At 52.2% G+C, this 21,528-nt stretch overlaps 1 protein-coding gene across 3 annotated transcripts in view; it reads left to right on the top strand.

Annotated features, from left to right (window-relative positions):
* The window catches only part of RPTOR (regulatory associated protein of MTOR complex 1), a 2,217,374-nt gene that overhangs the window by 1,746,735 nt on the left and 449,111 nt on the right, over window positions 1–21,528 (top strand). For all 3 annotated transcript variants that reach the window (XM_086931040.1, XM_086931039.1, XM_086931041.1), the window contains one exon: window positions 12,942–13,128. In XM_086931040.1, coding sequence (XP_086787166.1) covers window positions 12,942–13,128 — 187 coding nt within the window. The remainder of the gene's footprint in view (window positions 1–12,941; window positions 13,129–21,528) is intronic.

The following is a 21,528-nucleotide window of genomic DNA, read 5'->3' as shown; positions in this document are numbered from 1 at the left end:
GAAACCCACCTGGAATTATGCCAAATAAAGAAGCAAAACTTCCAGGCCATCTTCATTTACACTTCTTTGATAAGGCATTTGGATCTCGGTCGATGCTGGTTGACCTAGTGACACCTCCACCGACGTCGACCCAACCGGCACCACTCCTGACGTTGCCCGTGCCCCCTGACGACGCCGTCCCTGGTTTCAGCACCTTAAGTGGACGGACGCCGATGGGGCCTTTCTACCCCTATGTCCACCAGTCTCCGTATTTTCGGCCTGGTTCACAGCCTTTGGAGGAATGGAATGACTGGGAGGGGTCTGAGGACCCTCTTACAGCACAATGTGAGTTTGACCCGCACTGGGTTGAGGAATAGGGGGATGCCAGCGGTCTTGACACCTTTCGTGACCTTGGCATGCTAATTCCTCCTACCGTGGCAACGGAGGAGGATGCAAGTTAAGCACCCTCCTCTGTTGCATAGGGCGGCCGAGGCTCTCCACCTCAAACTCCCTACAGTGGCTGTCAGGACTAACCTCCTGATAGAAGTGCTTCAGCCAACTGCTGCCCTTCAATGATGCACTTTCGGACGTTTTTTTGGGCCTTCGTCCAGCCCCGAGCGGCCCCCTCTTTCTCTCCCAACACCCCACTCGTGGGAGCTTGGTTCTCCAAGCTTCTACGTGACATAGCGCCTTCCCTACTGCATCTCCGGATAGGAAATCCAAGAGACTGGAACAGTTTGGGAAGAAGATTTTTTCTTCTGCCAGTTCAAGGCTGTGGTATGTGAACACTGCATGCCTCTTGGGCCATTTTTATCACTCAGTGTGTGGGATACGGTGGCGCAGGTGCTGCCTCAGTGTCTGGAGGAGGCCCGGATGGTGCTCTCCCAAACTGTTGCTGAAGGGAGAGATGTGGCAAAGTTTACAATACAATGTGGCTTTGACACCGCCGACCCGCTGGGCAGGGCAATTTGCACGACAGTGGCGCTCTGCCGCCGTGCCTGGCTGAGGACTACTGGCTTCTCGGGGGATGTCCAGAACACCCTGATGGACATGCCCTTTGATGGCATTCGCCTTTTTGCCAAAAAGACAGACAGTGCATTGGAGCGCTTTAAGGACTCATGGGCTATGGCCAAGTCCTTGTGCCTTTCGGCTACTCGCTCTCCGCCTTCTGCTTTTTTCTACTTTTTTGGCCACGGAAGAGGCGCACCAACACGTTCACTTCAGAGCCACAGCTCGCAGCAGCAACAGTCTCAGCGCGGCCGCATAAGTGGGACCCGCAGAGGCGGGTCAGGGGGCCAGCGGGCGGGTCAGTGCACCTCCACCCTGGCCACCACAGCCTCCAAACCTTCCTATTCCGGTATTTCAGGCCCATCAAACGCCAGTGGCCAGCAGGATTCGCCATCACCTCCCCCACTGGCGCACCATCACTACGGACAGGTGGGTTTTACAAATAGTCCAAAGGGGCTACTCCCTCCCCTCCAGCCATGCAACCCCAGAACCACCGCATGTCGTGGGATCGCTTGCCACTTCTTCAACAGGAAGTTGTGGCCCTCTTGGCCAAAGGGGCCATTGAGCGCGTTCCTGCGCCAGAAGTATGTTGTGGTTGTTATTCCCACTACTTTCTGGTGCCCGAGAAGGACAAGGGCCTGTGTCCTACCTTAGACCTCCGGAACGTCAACCGCTTCCTTCAGAAGGAGAAGATCAAGATGTTAACTCTGGCTCAGGTCTTGTCTGCCCTCGACCCTGGAGACTGGATGGTAGCGTTGGATCTGCAGGACGCATGTTTCCATATTCCCGTCCTGTTGGCCCACCGGCGTTACCTGTGGTTTGCGGTAGGCCACAAGCACTTTCAGTTTACTGTGCTCCCCTTTGGCCGTACCAGCGCCCCTCGGGTGTTCAAGAAAGTGATGGCGGTGGTCGCAGCTCATCTGCACAGATCAGGAGTTTCAGTCTTCCCCTATCTCGACGACTGGCTGTTGAAGGTGGGATCGCCCCATGCAGTCGTCTCCCACCTCCAGACTATGGCCTACCTCCTGCATTTGCTGGGGCTTTCCATCAAAATTTTTTTTTTTTTGAAATATATTTTTATTGCAAGAATCAGTAAATCGTTACATAATCGACCAGCATTATAAAACAAGCAAAATCAGTAAGGCACAACCCTCCTTCTCCCCGCCATATTTCTCGTACACAGCCATTCAGCCCGCAACCCTAGGGTCGGGCGGCGAAAGTCAATGGGGGCTCAGCAGGAGTCCAAAGCTGGTCCGGATAATCCACTGTCTATCATCTGCTTTTCCAAACAAGCCTATAAACCCAGAAAGAAAACCCCACCCTCAAAAACTAAAAACCAAAGTAACCCCTACCCACCCCCGCCATCAGCGCACGGTAGCTACCGTAACAGGATCTGCTAAAGGACCCATGGGGAAAACAACCGGGCTGAATAGTTCAATCATCTAACGGGACATGGGGCGAGCTGCATCTTCACTGTCAGAAACGCTGGGGACGCAATAATCCCTAAGGGCCTGCACTAACGTTTCCCACTCCAGCGCTGCCTCCTGCGCCTTCTCATTACGCTGCCTCCAAGCTAGCTGGTATCGCAGTGTGCTCTCCCCCGCCGCCCACTTCAAAAGTTCGCTGTGCCACCGGCCTCCCGTTGGACCAGCTCGTGCCTTCCAGTTCCTGGTCACCTCCCGCTTAGCAAGGAGCAGCCCTAAATCGATGAATTTGCTGGATATTTTGTTCTTGGGGGTATGAGGGAACCAGTGCAGGAGTCCCACCGCCGCGTCAAGCGATAAGGATCTCCCCGTCACCTCCTCCAGGGTCTTCCCCACTTCTACCCAATAGGATGATAATCCTGGGCAGGCCCACAGCATGTGGAGCAGGTCCGCTTCCTGTGCCGGGCACCTGGGGCAGTCCGCTGAATTCGTAGCAAAATATCGCCTGATTTTCACCGGGGTCAGATAAGCTCTGTGTAGCACGTAGTAGTGGACCAATTGAAAGCGGGCGTGGCGTGTGCCCTTCCAGGCTCGCCGCACCAGCTGGGACCAGGTCGTCTCCGGGATCTCCTTGCCAATGTCCACCTCCCAACGGGTTCTCAGAGTAGTGAGGGGAGCCAGCCCCTCATTGATCAGTCTGCCATAAAGGCAAGTGACCGCCTTCACCGTGCCCGCAGACATCATCGCGTATTGGCACACCGGAGATAAAGGGGGTTCCTCCTGCCCATGTTTCCAGTGCGCCTGGATCGCTCGGATAAGGGCCGAGTGCAACAAAAAGTCGCCGCGAGGGATCTCGAAGCGATCGATGAGCTCCTGAAAGGGCAAAAGCGCCCCGTCCTCGTATAGGTCACCTATCAGCTGTAAGCCTGCGTCCTCCCAGTTCGCCAACCGCGACCAATCGCCGCCATGGGGCAACGCCGTCAGCGTCCCCAAAGGTATTTCGGGCGCATACGGTATTCTCAGGTGGCCCCGGGCGTGAGCTCGGTTCCAACACAGGCGAATGGTCCGCTCCTCAAGCGACAAGTCCTGTAAGGCCAAACGTTGTCGCAGCGCTATGAAGGAGAGAACATGCCTGGCTATACCCGTACCCCTACTGTCTTCTGGGCCCCGGAATTCCCGGGCGATCTCCTGGGTGAAGGTCTGGAGCTGTGCCGCCAAATAATACTTCTCAAAATCCGGCACTGCAAGCCCACCCTCATCCTTCGGCCTCATCAGGGTCTTAAGGGCCACTCGCCGGCGGCCCGAGCCCCAGAGGAATCCGACTATCATAGATCGCAATAGTCGAAATGTGGCCGGAGGGACCCATATTGGCAGCGTCCGGAAATAATATAACAACCGGGGAAGCGCCACCATTTTGAGCAAAGCGATCCGCCCTGCCACCGAGAGCGGTAGCGTGGCCCAGAAGTCCATGCTGCCCCGAAGTGCACGAGTGCCGCGGGCAATGTTCCCATCCAGGAGGTCAGATGGTTCATGATAGACGTACACCCCCAGGTATTTAAAGCAGTCAGGTTCCCACCTAATCTCCCTGCTGAGAGCAGGGCCAGGGGTGCCCCTGCGAACCGGGAAAAGACAGGTCTTAGTCCAGTTCACCCGGAGGCCCGAGACCTCCCCAAACTCCGTAAGCGCCGTCGCAGCACCCTGTAAGGCAGCGAACGGGTCCTCGAGGAAGAGCAGCAGGTCGTCTGCATATAGCGAAATGTGGTGCGGGCCCGAAGAAGTCCTCAGGCCCGCATAATGGGCTCCCGACCGGAGGTGCAGCGCGAGCGGCTCCACCGCCAGCGCAAAGAGAAGCGGGGATAACGAACATCCCTGCCTCGTGCCCCTCTCCACCGGATATTGTGAGGAAATGAGCGGTCCCGCCCTAACCCTGGCCGATGCAGAGGCATACAGATTCTTGGTCCACCTGATGAAGCCCTCACCAAGACCGAACCTCCGCAACACAGTACCAAGGTAGTCCCACTCCAGGCTGTCAAAAGCCTTCTCTAAGTCTACCGATAAGACAACCGGGCACGGGGCGTCCACAAGCGGTTCTCCCAGCAAGCGGAACAACCTGCGAATGTTCATGGTCGTGTTACGCCTGGGGATGAATCCAGCCTGGTCCTCATGTACCAGGGAGCTCATGCGCCCCAGCAGCCTCGAGGCCAAGATGCTGCTCAGTATTTTATAGTCTACCGTCAGCATTGATAAGGGGCGGTAAGACCCCGGATCGGATGAGTCCCTTCCGGGCTTGAGGAGGGGAACCACCAAGGCTTCGCACATCGAGCCCGGGAGTCGCCCAAGCCTCTTCGCCTCTCTGTAGACTATCAATAACCTAGGGGCTAGGAGATCAGCATAAGCTGCATAGAACTCCACCGGAAGGCCGTCCAGGCCCGGGGTTTTATTTCTCGCCATCTTTTTAATGGCGCTACGGATCTCTCCCAGTTCTATGTCGGACCCCAAGACTTTCGCCACGTCCTGCTCCACTGTTCGGAGCTCCAGGGGCTGTAGATAATTATTAAGCAAGTCCGGGTCTCGGGTAGAGCGACTGCGGTATAAACTTTCGTAGTATTGCCGGTAGCAACTCAGAATCTCAGGCTGAGTGCACACCACAGTCCCGTCTGCCCTGCGCATGGACGTCGTCAGTGAGGACTGGCGCGTAGGGTTGGCTAGCCATGCCAGCAGCGCGCTCGACCTATCCCCCTCTGCGATGGACCGAACCGTATAGGCCTTGTAGTCGAAACAGCGGAGCCGTTCGACCTCCGCCGCCACCGCCTCCTTCGCCTCCGCTGCCCGTGTCTGTAATTCAGGGCACCCGGGGCGGCGGAGTTCCAGCTCGCGGAGTTTCCGGTCCGCTGCATCCAGGTCGGCGAGGATAATCCGTCTCATGCCGACCTTTTTGGAAATACAGTATCCCCTCACCACCACCTTAAAAGCGTCCCACTCTAGCGCTCTCGAGCTCGCGGTGCCACAGTTGGACGCAAAGTATTCCGAAATCTTATCGCCTAGGTCCGCTTTGAAAACACTGTCCTCAAGGATCTCGGGCCGCAACTTCCAGGTGGGCACTGCAGGCACCCCGGGGAACCAGCGAAGGTCCAGCAGGAGGGGGTTATGATCTGATATGGTCCTGGTCAGATATTCAGACCGGACCGCTGCCGAAACTAGTTCTGGCGAGCCAAGGAACCCGTCCAGTCTAACATGCAACTCATGGAGGCTCGAGAAGTAGGAATAGTCCCTAGTTGTGGGGTGCTGCGCCCTCCAGATATCCGTTAAACCCCAATGAGTCTGCCAGTCCCTACGTCCCTTAGCCACGCGGCGAACCGGAGAATCAGGTAGGGGTGGATGCGATCGGTCAGTGTCTACATCCACTACCGAGTTGAAATCTCCACCGAGCAGGAGGGGCCCGGAGAAGAAGTGGGCCAGCGAGCCCGATAACCCGGAGAGGAAGGCAGTCTGGTCCACATTAGGAGCGTACACACAGCAAACGTTTAGGTCTCTCCCTCCCAAGGTGCCCGAAATGGCCACATATCGCCCCTCTGGATCTATCACTGTTTTCGTGACCTGGAAGGGAACCCCGGCTCTGACCCAAATCAGCGCCCCCCTGGCATACGCGGAGTACGAAGTGCAAAAGACCTGCCCCCTCCATCTACGCTGTAGCGCCGCCCCTTCCGCCTTGTTCAGATGTGTTTCCTGCAGCAGCGCCATTTGTACCCCCCTACGCACTAAATAAGCGTGGACTTTGTGCCGCCTAGACATGGTATGAAGCCCCCGCACGTTCCAAGTAACACATTTCAGATTAGCAGCATTAGCCATTGTCCCAGATCTTTCTCGCAAAGCCTCCCCATCTGGGTCCCAACAAAGAAAGGACATCAATCACCCCAGCACTGATGGCGGCCATTTTCCCCAACCAAAACTTAACAACCCCAGTATTAACCAAACTCCCATCCGCCCTCCCCAGAACAGGACCCAAATAGCGCCATCTAGTTCCCATCCAAACCATACCCTCCAAAAACCCACTATCCCCTACTTATCCTGCGGTCGCCACCGTAGGAAGGCCTTAAGGGCCAGGTGCGGGCCGGGCGGAGGCAGTGGGCCCTCGACGCTCAGGCCACCAGGACTAAGATAAGCCCGAAACAGTGCGAAACATGCTCGGGGCAAAAACAAGGCCCCCCCTCCCCCCACCCCCGGGAGTCAGCATCAAGTGTCGGCACCCACCACCCCCGTGCCGGGCCCCCTCCCAAAAGGAAGTAGCTCACCCCGTTACCCCTGTCCATCTAGAAGGTCCTCCACCGATTTCGGTGTGATCACCGACGTATGGACGCTATCAGTCACCGAGTCCTCGGAGTCCGTTGGCACCCCCTCGTCACCAGGGTCCGCTTCCTCCTCAATGGCATCGTCCCGTGAGCCAGACAACGTAGACAACACCTCCAGCACTCCCCTCCGCTCCGTCGATGTCTCCGCCGTCGAGGGTCCGCCTGAGCGGCCACGGCGACTCCGAATTCGTTTGGATCGCCGTCTCTGCTCCGGCTCCGCCGCCTGCTGTGATGAGGAGCCAAAGCCATCTTTCCCTGCTCTGTAGAGTTCGAGCCAGTTGCAGACGTCCTCCGGGGTATCAAAGAATTGAGTCTTGTCATCGACAATTATGCGGAGCCTCGCAGGAAATAGGAGCGAGTACTGAATGCCCTCGCTCCTGAGCTCTCGCTTGACCGCCAGGAAGGAAAACCGTCTACGTTGAGTTTCATAGGTGTAATCCGGGAAAATGTTCACCTGGCTGTTCGCCACTTTGAACGGACCATTATGTCTGGCGGCGTTGAGGATGAAGTCCCTGTCCCGAAAGTGCAACAACCGTGCCACCACCGGTCTCGGGGTCCGACCCTGTTGTGGTGGCCTCGCTGGGACTCTATGGGCGCGCTCCAGGGTGTAGAAGGAGGACAGACCCTCCGGGGCCACCGTGTCTCGGAGCCAGGCCTCCAAGTATGCCACCATGTCGCCATCCTCAATCTTTTCCGGCAGGCCCACCACCCGAATGTTATTCCTCCTGTTACGGCCTTCCGCATCCTCCGCTCTCTGCTCCAGGACCGTAATCCGGGACAGGGCATCCTTCATAGTCGCAGCCAGGGTTCGCCACGCCGGCTCCAAAGATTTCACCGAGCTCTCCACTTCCTTGACCCTGTCCGAGAGTTTGCCGTGATCCGCTCTAAGGAGGCCTAGGCTTGTCGCTACCTGGGCAATGTCCTGCTGGAGGGCCGAGCGTGTGGTCGCTATCGCCTCCAAGACGCGGTCAAATTGCTGCTGCATTGGTGCACCACCAGAACTCTCCGGGTCCCCACGTTCCTCTTTGTCCTGGGACTCCGAGTCTGAGGCGGCTGGGGTAGCCCCCTTGGCTCCTCTAGGTTTCCCCATGTCGCCGGGAGCACACCGTGCGGGTTCAGGAGTGAGCTTCTCCGAGTGCAAGCGCCGGTCGTGACTCTCCCGGTTATTGGGCCTCAGGTCGAGTGCCGGATATCCCCGTCTCCAAGGCCTGTTGGACCTCCTCAGCTTCGGCTCGTGCCACCACCACGTCGTCTGAGGGCACCGTGGAGGAGGCGGAGACAATCGTTGCCAGGTCGGGCAGGCCCGTACGGCCGATAGAGTCCCGGAGTAAGGGTCACCGACTCCTCCGGATGATCTGCGGCGCCAAAGGGTTGCGCCTCCCATGGAAGTGGTCCGGCCAGAAGAAAGTAGCCAAGTGCAGTGTAGGGAGTGGGGCCACCGTCGGGACCTCCAGGCGCCCGCGTGCGGGAACCACCACAACGGGGGCAACTGCCCGTCCGAGTGCGTTCCTCGTTGATATAGTTTGATCTGATCGATGTCCAGGTCTTCACTTCACCGTGAGATGGCATGGCAGGGGGTGCGCCGCTGCTAGTGGTGTTTCATCCGTCTAGTAGCTCCGGCCAAGGGGACAATGAAGTGCGGGCGCCATGTTGGGTCGCACTCCGCAGTACCACAAACTCCGATTTTCCGCCGGGTCACCACTCGTTCGGACTTCGCCAGGGGCCCCAGCAGGTCTCCGTCGGGCCGATCAACAGATTGCTGGGGTCGGGGTGCCCCGCAGCCTCCGATTTACAGGATAATCACGGGCTCAGTCCCGGAGCCGAGCTCTCAGGCGACCATCGCCATCGGCGCCCAAGCCACGCCCTGGGGCTTTCCATCAATGTGCCGAAGTCGCACCTGATTCCCTCTCAAAGCGCCTCTTTATCGGAGCAGTTCTGGATATGACACTCTTTCGGGTCTATCCTCCCGAATGACAAGTCCAGGATATTCAGGTTCTGATTCTGATCTTCCGGCCTCTATCCTGGGTTTCGGTCAGGCTGACCCTGAGGCTGCTGGGCCTCATGGCCTCCTGCATCCTGTTGGTCGATCATGACAGATGGCATATGCGGGCTTTGCAGTGGGACCTGAAGTTCCAGTGGGAGCTTCATCAGGGGAATCTGTCGGAGTTTGTTCAGATCTCGGAGGGCACTGCAAAACAGTTGCAGTGGTGGCTCACAAACCGGCATTGGGTCAATGGCAGATTCCTCTCCCTTCCCCAACCGGAGCACACAGTCGTGACGGATACGTCCCTCCTGGGATGGGGCGGTCACGTGCGAGAGGCGGAGATCAGAGGCCTCTAGTCTCCAGCAGAGTACTGGCTCCATATCAACCTTTTGTAGCTTTGGGCGATCCGGCTTGCACTGAAGGCATTCCTTCCCTCTGTCAAGGGCAGAGTAGTTCAGGTGTTCACAAACAACGCCACCACCATGTGGTACTGCAACAGACAGGGCGGGGTGGGGTTGTGGACCCTATGTCAGGAGGCTCTGCGCCTCAGGACATGGCTGGAACATCAGGGCATTTCCCGAGTGGTTTAACGCCTGGCAGGTTCCCTTAACACCAGGGGGGACGAACTCAGCCGCAGTTGCATGATGGATCACAAATGGCGTCTTCAATCAGACATGGCGCAAGGTCTCGTTCAGCAGTGGGGAGAGCCTTGGTTAGATGTTTTCGCCACCGAAGAGAACATGCAATGTCATCAGTTCTGCGTGTTGGAATTCCCAAGGCGGCACTCGCTCGCCAACGCTTTTAGTCGCGAGTGGAGTTGCAGTCTGTTGATTGCCTTTCCGCCAATAGCACTTCTGCCCAGAGTGCTGAAGAAGATCAGGCGCGACTGGGCCCAAGTCATTCTTTTGGCTTCAGACTGGGCTAGAAGAGTGTGGTATCCCGAGCTACTCAGTATGACCATCGATCCCCCGATCTGACTGTCTTTTCGGGAGGATCTTCTGTCGCAGCAGCAGGGGATGGTCCTCCACCCGATCCTGTCCAGTCTCCACCTCCTTGCGTGGAGATTGAGTGGCGGCAGTTGATTCCTTTTAACTTGCCTCCTGAAGTTTGGAATTTTATTCTGGAGGCCAGGCGGCCCTCCACTAAGTTGGTATACGCCTACAGGTGGAACAAATTTGTGGCATGGTGCACAGCAAAGGCTGTGGATCCCCTTTCTGCCTCTCCTTCAGAAGTTCTTTTGTTTCTTCTTTCTTTGGCCCAGCAGGGCTCCGCTCTGGGCCCTATCAAAGGCTACTTTTCTGCTATTTTGGCCTTTCTCAGGCTCCCTGATCAGCCCTCTCTCTTCAAGTCCCCTGTTGTAAATAGATTCCTCAAAGGTCATTACTCTACTTTTCCCTCCTATTCCTTTTGTGATATACCATAGTGGGACTTGAATCTGGCTCTTACATAATTGATGTGCGCTCCCTTTAAGCCTCTTCACCACTGTTCTCTAAAGACTGCTTTCCTGGTTGTCAACACTTCCTCTAGGCGAGTGAGTGAGCTCCCGGCTCTTTCTTGTAAACCTCCTTTTCTGGCTGTCCATACGCACAAGGTTGTGCTCAGAACCCATCCATCCTTGCTGCCAAAAGTTGTCACTGCTTTTCACATCGGGCAGACCATCACTTTGCCCACCTTCTTGCCACCTCCGGATCCTTCTAAAGAGGAAGAGAGGCTCCCCCGTCTGGACCCAAAACGTGCGCTCTCCTTTTACCTCAATCGCACACAACAGTTCCGGGTGGATGACTAGCTCTTTGTTGGCTATGTTGGCGCCAAGAAAGGTTGGGCCATACACATGTGGACTATCTCCCGTTGGGTCGTCTTGTGTATTAAAGCCTGTTACTCTTTGGCTAAAAAGGAGCATCAGTTGGGGCTGCACGCCCATTCTACCAGGGCGACTGCTGACACTACGGCTTTGGGACGTGGTGTTCCCTTACAAGACATCTGTCAGGGATGTACATGGGCCTCGCTGCTCACTTTCAATAAGCATTAGTGCCTGGACAGCCAAGTTCGGTGAGACGGCTTCTTTGGCTGTTCTGTTCTCCGAGACTTCCTAGCGTGATCTTGGTTCGCAGACCCACCACCGGGGTTGGTATTGCTGTGGTATCTATTCTAAGGTAAGGAATCTATCACTATGCGTTTCTTTCAGATGAACAAGTTACTTACCTTTGTTAGAAATATATCTGTAAGAAACATTAGTAGTGATAGATTCCTTACTGACCCACCCATCCTCCCCGTTCTGCAAACTGATTTCTAGGGTTAAGGTCATCCCTGTCAGGGCCCTTGTTTCACGGCACCAGTGGTCAGTATCTTGCATGTCTCTGCGTTCCTGGCACGGAAAGTCGTGTATAGAACTGATATCAGCTCGCAAGAGCGGAGTCTAAGTCGCTGTCGCAACGTCATCTCGGCGACCACGATGCCAACGACGGTCGCAGAGCCACATGACCCCACCTTCCGACGCGCAGGGGTACTGCTTTCCGGATCCAGTCGGACGCCTGGGTGTAATTCTAAGGCAGGGGTATTCAAACTGTGGGGACGTGGAGTGATAAAAAGGGGGTGGCGCATTCCCTTCACACTTCTGCCCAGGCCCATAGCTTCAGCCCCCCCTCCTCCCCCTTTGTATGCAATTACCACGCATGTCTTTACCCTGCTTATGCCTTTACCATGAAAGCATTTACAACTAATTTTCGTTGTAAAGGCACATGTGTGGTAAAAACTTAACAGGTAAGTATAACATATATACACACACAAACACATGCACACACACATATATGTGTGTGTATATGTATATATATATATATATATATATATATATATATATATATATATATATATATATATACACATATGCTTAATACACTCTTACCACTCAATTACCCACACTTACCCTAAACACTAATAATACCCTTCCACCAAAGAACCCATTCCCACCCTGAAAATATCCTTGATATTCAAAAATCCATACCCACCTTAAAATTACCCTTGCCACCCAAAAACCCATACCCACCCTAAAATACCCTTGCCACCCAAAAAGCCATACCCACCCTAAAATTGCTCTTGCCACCCAAAAAGCCATACCCACCCTAAATCCTAAAAATACTCTTGCCACCCATAAACACATACCCACCCTAAAATGACCCTTGCCACCCAAAATCCATACCCACCTTAAGCACTGAAACCCCTTACAAACTAAAAACCTGCTACCCTTACCTGCCTTAAACCCTAAAAACGACCTTTCCCTACTATATATGTGCATATATATATATATACATATATATATGTGTGTGTGTGTGTGTATATATATATATATATATATATATATATATATATATATATATATATATCCATGAAGCTCATCACACGCCACAGAAAACAAACTGCCAAATCACAAAGTGACGAAGAGTCGACCCAAAGATTGCTGGTGCAAATGTGGTTTATTCAATTGATGCCAGCGCTGCCACCATGACGCGTTTATATATTATATATATATATATATATATTTATATATATATATATATATATATATATATATATATATATATATATATATATATATATATAATGTGTGTGTGTGTGTACAAAAAAAAACACGTAATACTTACCTTTAGAATTTTTACCACAAATATGCCTTTACCATTTATGCCTTTGCAACTAAATTTGCTGTAAGCACATGCATGGTAAAAGCATATTTGTTGTAAAGACATGCATTGTGATGGAGGCTTTAGGTGAGTACCTCATTACGTTATTGGCATGGGGAGATTAAGTGATTCGCACAGAATTACAGGATGTTGAGCTGTCGCTGAGACTCAAAGCTGGTTCCCCAGTTACCAAGTCAGCAAGTCTGTCATTAACGCCACTTCCTGGGTAGAGTGCGGGAGGCAGGCAAGAACCACATGAAGACTCGGCTCGTTATGTGTTTGAGGTTCCAACAGTACCTCGAGCTGAGCCAGACTTCAGGCTCGAGCGTGGCTCTAGCTTTCAGTGGCTCTAGTCGATATAGCTGTGTGCCTTGTTAAACTGTCTATTTACCACTGGATCACTATGAATTGCTTGTAGACCGTAGGTTTGAAAGGTACGAAAATCCATGTGCTCTAGGTTTTGTTTGACTAGCACTACTGTCCCTTTCACTGCACTGGTCATCTTTCGCTTCTCCACCCGCAGCGGGTCCCCTCCGATGCCAAGCACCAGCAGCTCGAGTTTGACCAACGATATCAACAAGCAGCCACCCATCCGGGAACTCACATCAATACGACCGGCCAACGTGGGCAGCAGCATCGGGGTCCAGTACACCCCCCACTCGCATCAGTTTCCCCGAACCAGAAAGATGTTTGATAAGGGCCCTGAACTGGTAAGTGTGAGGGTTTTGTAACTCAGAGAGGGAAGTATGAGTGAACTTTGACTTTCTGTATGCGCTGTTGCCCCATAGGTGTACAAAGATTGAGGAGGAGACCAGGTTAGTGTACAGTGTAGTCTGTCAAGTGCTAACTTACAGGTATGACCTAATACGTCATACCACGGTGTTACATACTATGTTTATGCATGATTTTGGGATTGCTGTGATTTGGAATGTCATTTGTTTTGCTATCTGCATGGAAGATTCCATGCAATGGCTCTCTGTGGAAGTTGCTGCATTCCAGTGGGCTCCTCATTTTACTGAATACACATCAGCAAACCTTCCCTTTTGGTCCCTGTTGTCTCAGTCATTATATGGTTACCTGATTGTGAGGTTGGTCAGGGCAGCTGAAGTATCGGGTGATTAGGACTCTGATCAAGACGAGAGTGGTAACGTCCGCTCGGCTGTGTATTCTTACACCACAGAGTGAGGTCAAGGGAAAGCCACTGTTCATGATGGTGGAATGACCGTCAGTCCCACCTTGGCGATGACTGAGGAGGCAAGATGCCATGCCTCAAGAAGTGGCCTTACAGCTCCTGCCAGATAATGTAGCTGGCCTCCCGATGTGGATTCCCCCAAGAACTGAATCGGACCCTTATTGATTCATAGGATCACACACTTTGAAATCATATTTTTTTGTCAAAGAGCCACATTTACTCTCACAATACAACTGAGAAGCGAGTATGCTGGTTTTGTGCATATGGAGAATAAGGTGTAGACTTGCCAAATCTTACGCATTGCTTCAATCTCCGGACACCTCTCTTGTCTCACTGTAGTTGATATACATATAGAAAACGTATTCGATAAGGTTTCATTTCTTTTCCCTTCCGTGTAGGAAGAGTTAATTTCATGGAGGGGGGGAGGGAGGAAGAGTGCTAATACTGACTACCCTCCACTATCTTATGTTGGCATTTACATCTACCCAGCGCTGCTAAGGTTTTAAAATATTAAGAATTATCAATGGTGAACAGTACAATCTGTGTGTCAATAAGCCAACAAGGGTGTTGAAACCCATGACCTAAAAAGGGGAGAATTGGAAATACATTTTAGAGTAGGGTCTATTAATTAGAATTTTTATCAAGCTCTTAAATGGTGGGAAAAAAAACTTTTGTTTGAGGATTGGTGGTAAAAAAATAAATAACAAATGGTATCTAGTAGAAACATAGCCATATATCTGAAAGAGACAGTTAATTGTAGATTCCTTACCTTTAGAATTTCCCCCAGGCGTGAGTCTGGGTCAGGAAATTTTTCTTTAGCAGTGCCCATGCACGTCGGTAGGTGGTGTCAGTCAACTCCGCGTCTGTCGTCGGCATGGTGGTGGCCGGGATGACGTTGCGGTGCTTACCTAGACTCCGCTCTTGCACGCTGACGTCAGTTCTTTCTTTTTCCACGCCACCTTCGGTTCTTTTTCCGCGCCACCCTATCGCAGATTTGGAGAGACCTACCACTTATCCGTTTTTTGGCCAACTTTTGTGTGACTTTTGTCGACGTGTTTTTCTAGTCTTGAACTGCTGGTGCGCGAGGGATGTCCCAACATCGGATCGGTTTCAAGCTCTGCGGGTTCTGTCACAAGATGATGTCGGTGACAGACCTGCACCTCATGTGCTTGTGGTATCTGGTGCGTGACTTCGACCCACAGGCGTACTCCGACTGCCGGGCCATGAACCCGAAGACTTTGCGTGATCGGTCCCGAAAGTTGTTGGAGACCCGGCAGTCAGTTCTGCGTCGTTCCTGGGTTTGTTCGAGAGGAAGGTCTCAAGATCATTCGCAGAGCTCCCACTCCCCGTTGCACTCTAAGTCGTCGAGGTCTTCAGGTAGTTTGGAACACAAGAAGAAGGAAGCGAATAAGCCCAAGCGCTCTTCACCTTTTCCCTGTCTGTAGGCTTATGTGACGCAGGACTCGGAGAGTCGTCGCTCAAAGGCTCTAACTCCGGTGCCTGTTTCAGGGATGACTCGGCGCCTCTCACCCTTTCTGGGAGCCTGGGCATCCCCAGCCCAACTGAAGCAGTTCTGTGATGCCTTACACCTCATCTTTGAGCAGCACGACTCTGCTGGCATGCCTTCGGGCCCTGCGGAGTGGGCCCGGGGTCCTGGGCCTCTGATGCCGGCCGCTCAGGCCCCGGCGCCAGAGGGCCCCTGCAGATCCAGGCCTGGATCCAGATCGATGCCGGTCGATCTTACTCGACCTTTCCCGACACTGATCCCTACGACGACACCCTCGTCATCAACCGTGCCCCCTGTCAACACCGTCCCCATCCTCCTCCCCGATTTGGACCCGGTGCCGGACCAATGTCAGAACCGGAGCCCGAGGGTACTTTTATTCCCCAGTTCATCCCTGGTGTTCCCTACCGACCAGAGGGGGGTGATGAAGACTGGGAGAGGTCATTGGACCCTTTAACTGACCAGCTAGCAGAACTGGACTGGCGAGAGGACCTAGGTGATGCCAGTGGTCTGGATACATCTCCAGACACTGGTTTGCTTTCTCCCTCTACTGTGGCTACGGAGGATGGTGCGTCCTATTCTGTGGTGGTGAGAAGGGTGGCTGAGGTCTTGGGCCTTGAACTCCCTTCGATGGCAGTCAAGACTCACCTCCTGACAGTTTTGCTTAAGCCTGCGTGTCCTCTTCTGAACCCCTATTGCTGTTCAATGATCCCTCACTGATGTCCTCCTGGGCACTTGGTCCAAGCCCAGCACAGGCTTCCTATGGAGAGGACAATAGCCCGCCATCACCGCCCTGCTCCGGGTGACCCAGTTTTCTAGACCCAACACCCTTAACCTGAAATCTTGATGGTACAAGCCTTTTCTTCTAAAGGAGCATTCCCTTCTGCCTCTAGGGCCACCATCTGGGATACGGTCACGCAGGTGCTAACGTCAATGCCCGGAGGCATTGGGAGAGACACAGCCAAATTCACCATTAGATGTGAACTGGATACCCACGACTCACTGGGAAAAACGAATGCGAGTAGCCCGTAGGCGCTATGCCTTGTTGAGGACATGTGGCTTTTTGGGGATGTCCAGTCTACTTGGAGGACATGCCTTTTGATGGCCGTCATCTTTTTGGTGGCAAAGCAGGCTCAGCGCTTGAGCTCTTCAAAGCTTCTAGAGCTATGGCCAGATCTTTGGGCCTCACTGCACCTTCTCGCCCACTCTAGTCTGCTCTTCGTCCCTTTCGTGGCTACAGAAGGAGCACCCACTCACATCTGGCCCAGTTTAGCCACTGGCTCATTTAAGCTGCCCAGCCTCTGCGTGGCCACTGATGTGGGACCCAGCAACCTTGCGTGTCTGGGAGCCAGCGGGCGGACCAGTCCACCACAGTTTTGGGCCTATTCTCCCGAGCAGCGAGTCTGTGATATTCGGGCCATGATACCGATGTTTCAGCCGCTATCCCAGATTTCTTTGAAAATTACTCTGAGGCTGCTGGGACTCATGGCCTCCTGCATCCTGCTAGTAGATCATCCGAGATGGCTTCTGTGGGCTCTGCAGAGGGACCTGAAGTTCCAGTGGGCGCAGCATCAGGAGAATCTTTCCGACTACGTTCAGATCTCAGAGGGTACTGCACAACAATTGCAGTGAAGGCTAACAAACCAAGCAAGGGTCCGAGGCAGTTCTCTCTCCTTTCCCCAACCAGATCTAACAGTGGTCACAGATGCATCACTCCTGGGATGGGGCGGCAATCTGGGAGAGCCGTAGATCAGAGGCGTCCGGTCTCCGGCAGAGTCCGGGCTCTATATCAACTTGTTGGAGCTCCGGGTGATCCGACTGGCACTGAAGGCATTCCTTCCCTCTCTCCACAGGAAAGCGGTACAGGTGTTAACAAACAACACCATCGCCATGTGATACTGCAACAAACAGGGCAGGTGGGGTTGTGGCCATTTTGTCAGGAGGCTCTTCGCCTCTGGACATGGCTGGAACATCAGAGCATGACCCTGGTGGTTCATCACCTGGCAGGTTCTCTGAATGCCAGGGTGGACAAACTCAACCGTCGGCAGTTGGTCGATCAAGAAAGGCGTTTTCATTCAGAGGTGGTGTAAGGTCTCTTCCTTTGTGGGGAGAGCCTTGGTTACATCTGTTCACCACCAAAGAGAACATGCAGTGTCAGCAGTATTGCGCTTTGGAGTTTCCAAGGCGGCAGTTGCTCAAAACTACAACCTCCTTTATGCTTTTCCGCCTGTACCACTACTGCTCCGAGAGCTCAAGAAGATTGAGCACGACCGGGCCCAAGATCTCCTTGGGGATCTGAACTGGGCACGAAGAGTCTGGTACCCCAAGTTTCTGAGCATGGCAATCGATCCTCCGCTCAGACTGCCCCTTCGGGAGGATCTTCTGCCACAGCAGCAGGAAGGGTTCTCCTCCCGAACCGGTCCAGTCTCCAACTCCTTGCGTGGGGATTGAGCGGCAACAGTTGACAGCTTTCGACCTTCGCCGGAAGTCTGGAATGTCATCTTGGCAGCCAGGCGTCCCTGCACTAAATCATTATATGCCGGTGGATGAAGCTAGTTTGTGGCATGGTACACAGCAAAGTCTGTGGATCCCCTTTCTGCCCCTCTTTCAGAGGTCATTATGTATAAACGTTCTTTGGCCCAGCAGGACACTCTCAAAGGTTATCTTGCAGCTATCTCTGCTTTTCTTCTGCTGTCAGATCAGCCATCCTTTTTCAAGTCTCCTTTTGTTAAGAGGTTCTTTAAGGGCCTTACTCATCTATTTCCTCCATCTCCTTTCATAACGACCCAGTGAGACTTTAATCTTGTTCTCCCATACCTTATATGTGCTCCCTTCAAGCCTCTTCATAACTGTCCTCTTAGGCTCCTCACTATCAAAACTGCCTTCCTTGTGGCCATCATCCCTGCTTGCAGGCAGAGCGGGTTTCAAGTTTTCTTCTCTGTACATCCGGACAAGGTGGTGCTTAGAACTAGGCCTTTGTTTCTTCCTAAAGTTATTACACCATTTCATTTAGGACAATCTATCACTTTGCCCACTTTTTTCCTACCTCTGCACCCTTTGGAGGAGGAGGATAGACTCCACCGTCTGGACCATAAACTGGGGCTCTCATTCTACCTTGACCGCACAAAAGATTTCCGGATGGATGATCAACTCTTTATTGGATACATACATGCCAGGAAAGGCCGGGCTGTTCAAAAACGTACCATCTCTCGATGGGTTGTCCTTTGCATAAAGAGCTACTATGCTTTAGCGAAGAAAGATCCTCCATTGAGGTTGCGTGCTTATTCCACTAGGGCTATGGCAGCACCCACTGCATTGGCATGCAGAGTCTCACTTCTTGATATCTGCCAGGTGGCTACGTTGGCATCTCTGCACACATTTACCAGACATTACTGCCTGAACAGCCAAGTCTGGAAGGACAGCTATTTTGCCCATTTGGTCCTCCAGGACTTCCTTGTCTGAACTTGGCTTGCAGACCCTCCTCAGGGGTGGCATTGCCGAGGTATCTGTTCTAAAGGTAAAAAATTTACAACTAACTGTCTCGTTCAGATGAACAACTTACTTACCTTTGGTAACGATGTATCTGTAAGCGACAAATGTTAGTTGTAGATTCCTTACCGCCCCACCCTTCCTCCCCGCTCTGCGAACTGATTCCTGGAGATACGGACTCCCTTATAGTGCCTTAGTTGTGGTGCACCAGTAGTCAGTGTCTTGCATGCCTCTGCACTTCTGGCGTTGAAAGTCGTGTCAGAACTGAGTGGGTGGCGTCTAAGTAGACACAGCAACATCCTCACAGCAACCACAACACTGATGACAGACGCAGAGTCGACCGACGACACCTACCGACGTGCAGGGTTACTGCTAAAGAAAAATCTCTGAATCCAGACTGACACCTGGGGCAAATTCTAAAGGTGTAAGGAATCTACAACTAACATATGTCTCTTACAGACACATCGTTACCGGAGGTAAGTAACTTGTTCTACAAGAGCTGCACAACTCAAATGGAAGAGGATGTGAAATGGGAAGGAAATTGTAGCCAGCCTTAAAAGTGGAAAATAGTATTGTAAAATCACTCGTGGCAGACATTCTGCGATTGTGCACTCCCAGAATTACAATTATTCCCCCCCCAGTGATGGGTTCCAAGGTTATTAACAGAATTCCGCACAGATATACTCGTTTAACGAGACGTTGTTGTGTCCAATTTAATTAATCTCACCTTGGTCCACATCCATGGTCACTCTTTTGTTATTTAATTGTATTTGTAAAAAAAAGGGGATGAAGAGTGATTCGTTACCCTGTCTCTCTTTTTGTTGAAGTGAGAATTAGAAAATGACCATATGTCGCGCAAGCGCAGTATCACTGTTTAAGCAACTGTTCATAATCAAGCACTGTTGGAATTGTATTGCTGTGCTGATGATACTGTAGTCAGTTGTATAACACTTTCCAGAAAGAAAGACCCATATTCTGCTTATCCTTCGACCCTACCCTCTGCTAGCTGAAGCTAAAAGCTTTGATGTTCCTCATCTGATGTGTACAGTCTGGATCCTGGTCCTTTTCAGTAAACTTGGGCCTGATCATGTTTGGGGGGGATGTGAGGGGTTTGGGTAAGTCAGAGGTGTATAGACCTGTGCCTGTTGAGCCGTACCTTACCTATAAATCTGTTATTGTCCCAGTGGGGTTGCGAGGACCTATTGTACACACCAGTATGCTGTTACTTCACATCACATACTCAGTCTTTTATCCTGATTAAAAGACGGCATCATGATCTATGTATCTGATTTTAAAGCTTGAACCGTTGATTTTATTTCACAGCACTGACCAACTGTTGGGATCTGGAGTGGGGTAGAGTGTTGTCCTTGTGCATTCCTTTCCTTAGTGTTCCCTGCGTGAAACAGAATGCAGGGTTTAGGTTCTCCTGCCGGGGAGCTGGAGAGACCAGACGGGAATAAAGGAAGCTGGTAAACCTACCTGCGTGTTGTCCTCCTTTTCAGTGGCGACAAGTTGTCCGGTCCCCAGTCTTCCCCACCGCTTGTTGCTGTGGTTGCCTTATCATTTCGGAGTTCCTGTCGGCCACATTGCCTTGCTGTGTCATCAACTTGCCCTGATGCCACCAGAATGCTCCTCTGAGTCACGTCACGTCCTGCTGCGGCTGGCACAACCTTTTTTTTCGCGACAGTCTGGCCTTCATGGTGGTCGGTGAAGTTGTAATGGTCCTTCTACGTCTCCTTCCGCGCAGCCGCCTTGTGAAGGGAATTGATGAAGGAGAATAATCCCTTTCAGGCTGGCGCTGGGCTGACGTCGTCGTGCCTCCTTCCACACAGCTGCTAGGTGCGGGGAATTTCTGGTGGAGGAGAAACCTCGCAGGCGTGTGGTTTGTTTCGTCGGTGCGTTAGACGGTGCGCTCACCGTGAAGAGCACACCCAAGGAAATTGACAGCCCGTTTCTGTATCGGAGTTGTTGGTAGCCGCAAGAGAACTTCGAAACAAATCATTTTGGAGGTTGGTTTCTTTTAAATTTTTACAAGTGAATCTGTGACTACTTAGTGGAATCTTCTAATCAATCGTGATGCTAACTCACATTTGTAGGGAGTTGACATGTCAGTGATGTGCACACCTTTTATTCCATTAACTGCATTTTGGCTGTGTCTCCAGCACAGATGGTAGTGGATTTACACGTCTTGCACTCAAGACAAGTTGGAAAGGCAATTTCCATGTGTAGGCTGATTGTTGCTGGGCTGTGATTTTTGGGGCAGCAACTTACCCACGCACGGCCACCGAATGGATCGCTTAATCACACCACCTCCTTTTTGCAATCCCCGGTACTCCTCTCAATTGGCAGCAGTGGAAGGAGACATTTGACGCTTATATTGAGGCGATAGATGGGGACACTTTCCCTTCAAAGAAGAAAAAACCTTACTGGTGTACAATTTGGGTTCCGAAGGCAAAAGTATTTTAAAGACAAGAGGTTCAACCCCAAAAGAAATACAGTACTGGAGCGTCCCAAATGTTTGCAACGTGCTCAGATTCCTGGCGAATCCATCGATGAGTTTTTGGCCACACTCAGAACCCTAGCTGCCACTTACAACTATAGGCAATTTAGGGATGAGATAATCCGCAATCAGCTAATTGAACGAACGTGCATAGAAAGATTCAGGAAAAACTCTTATCTTCTGAAGATCCAGACTTGGAAACTGCTCTCACTCTAGCTAGAAGCATCGAACATTCCCAGTTTTGTATGAAAGCGATGGGTGGGATGGCGCTATCAAACGAAGTTAAGATGGTTAGTGCAAAAGACAATAGCAAACCTGTGAAGGGAACCAACGCGAACGTGACTCGCATTGCTACACGTGCACCTGGTATGTCCAAATCCAAATTCGAGAATGCTGATCTCTCTTGTTTCTGTTGTGGGAGCAAA

The sequence above is a fragment of the Lissotriton vulgaris genome, chromosome 7 (genome assembly GCF_964263255.1).
Source record: "Lissotriton vulgaris chromosome 7, aLisVul1.2, whole genome shotgun sequence".
In the NCBI taxonomy this organism is placed as follows: Eukaryota; Metazoa; Chordata; class Amphibia; order Caudata; family Salamandridae; genus Lissotriton; species Lissotriton vulgaris.
This window is presented reverse-complemented; position numbering and strand designations above follow the sequence as displayed.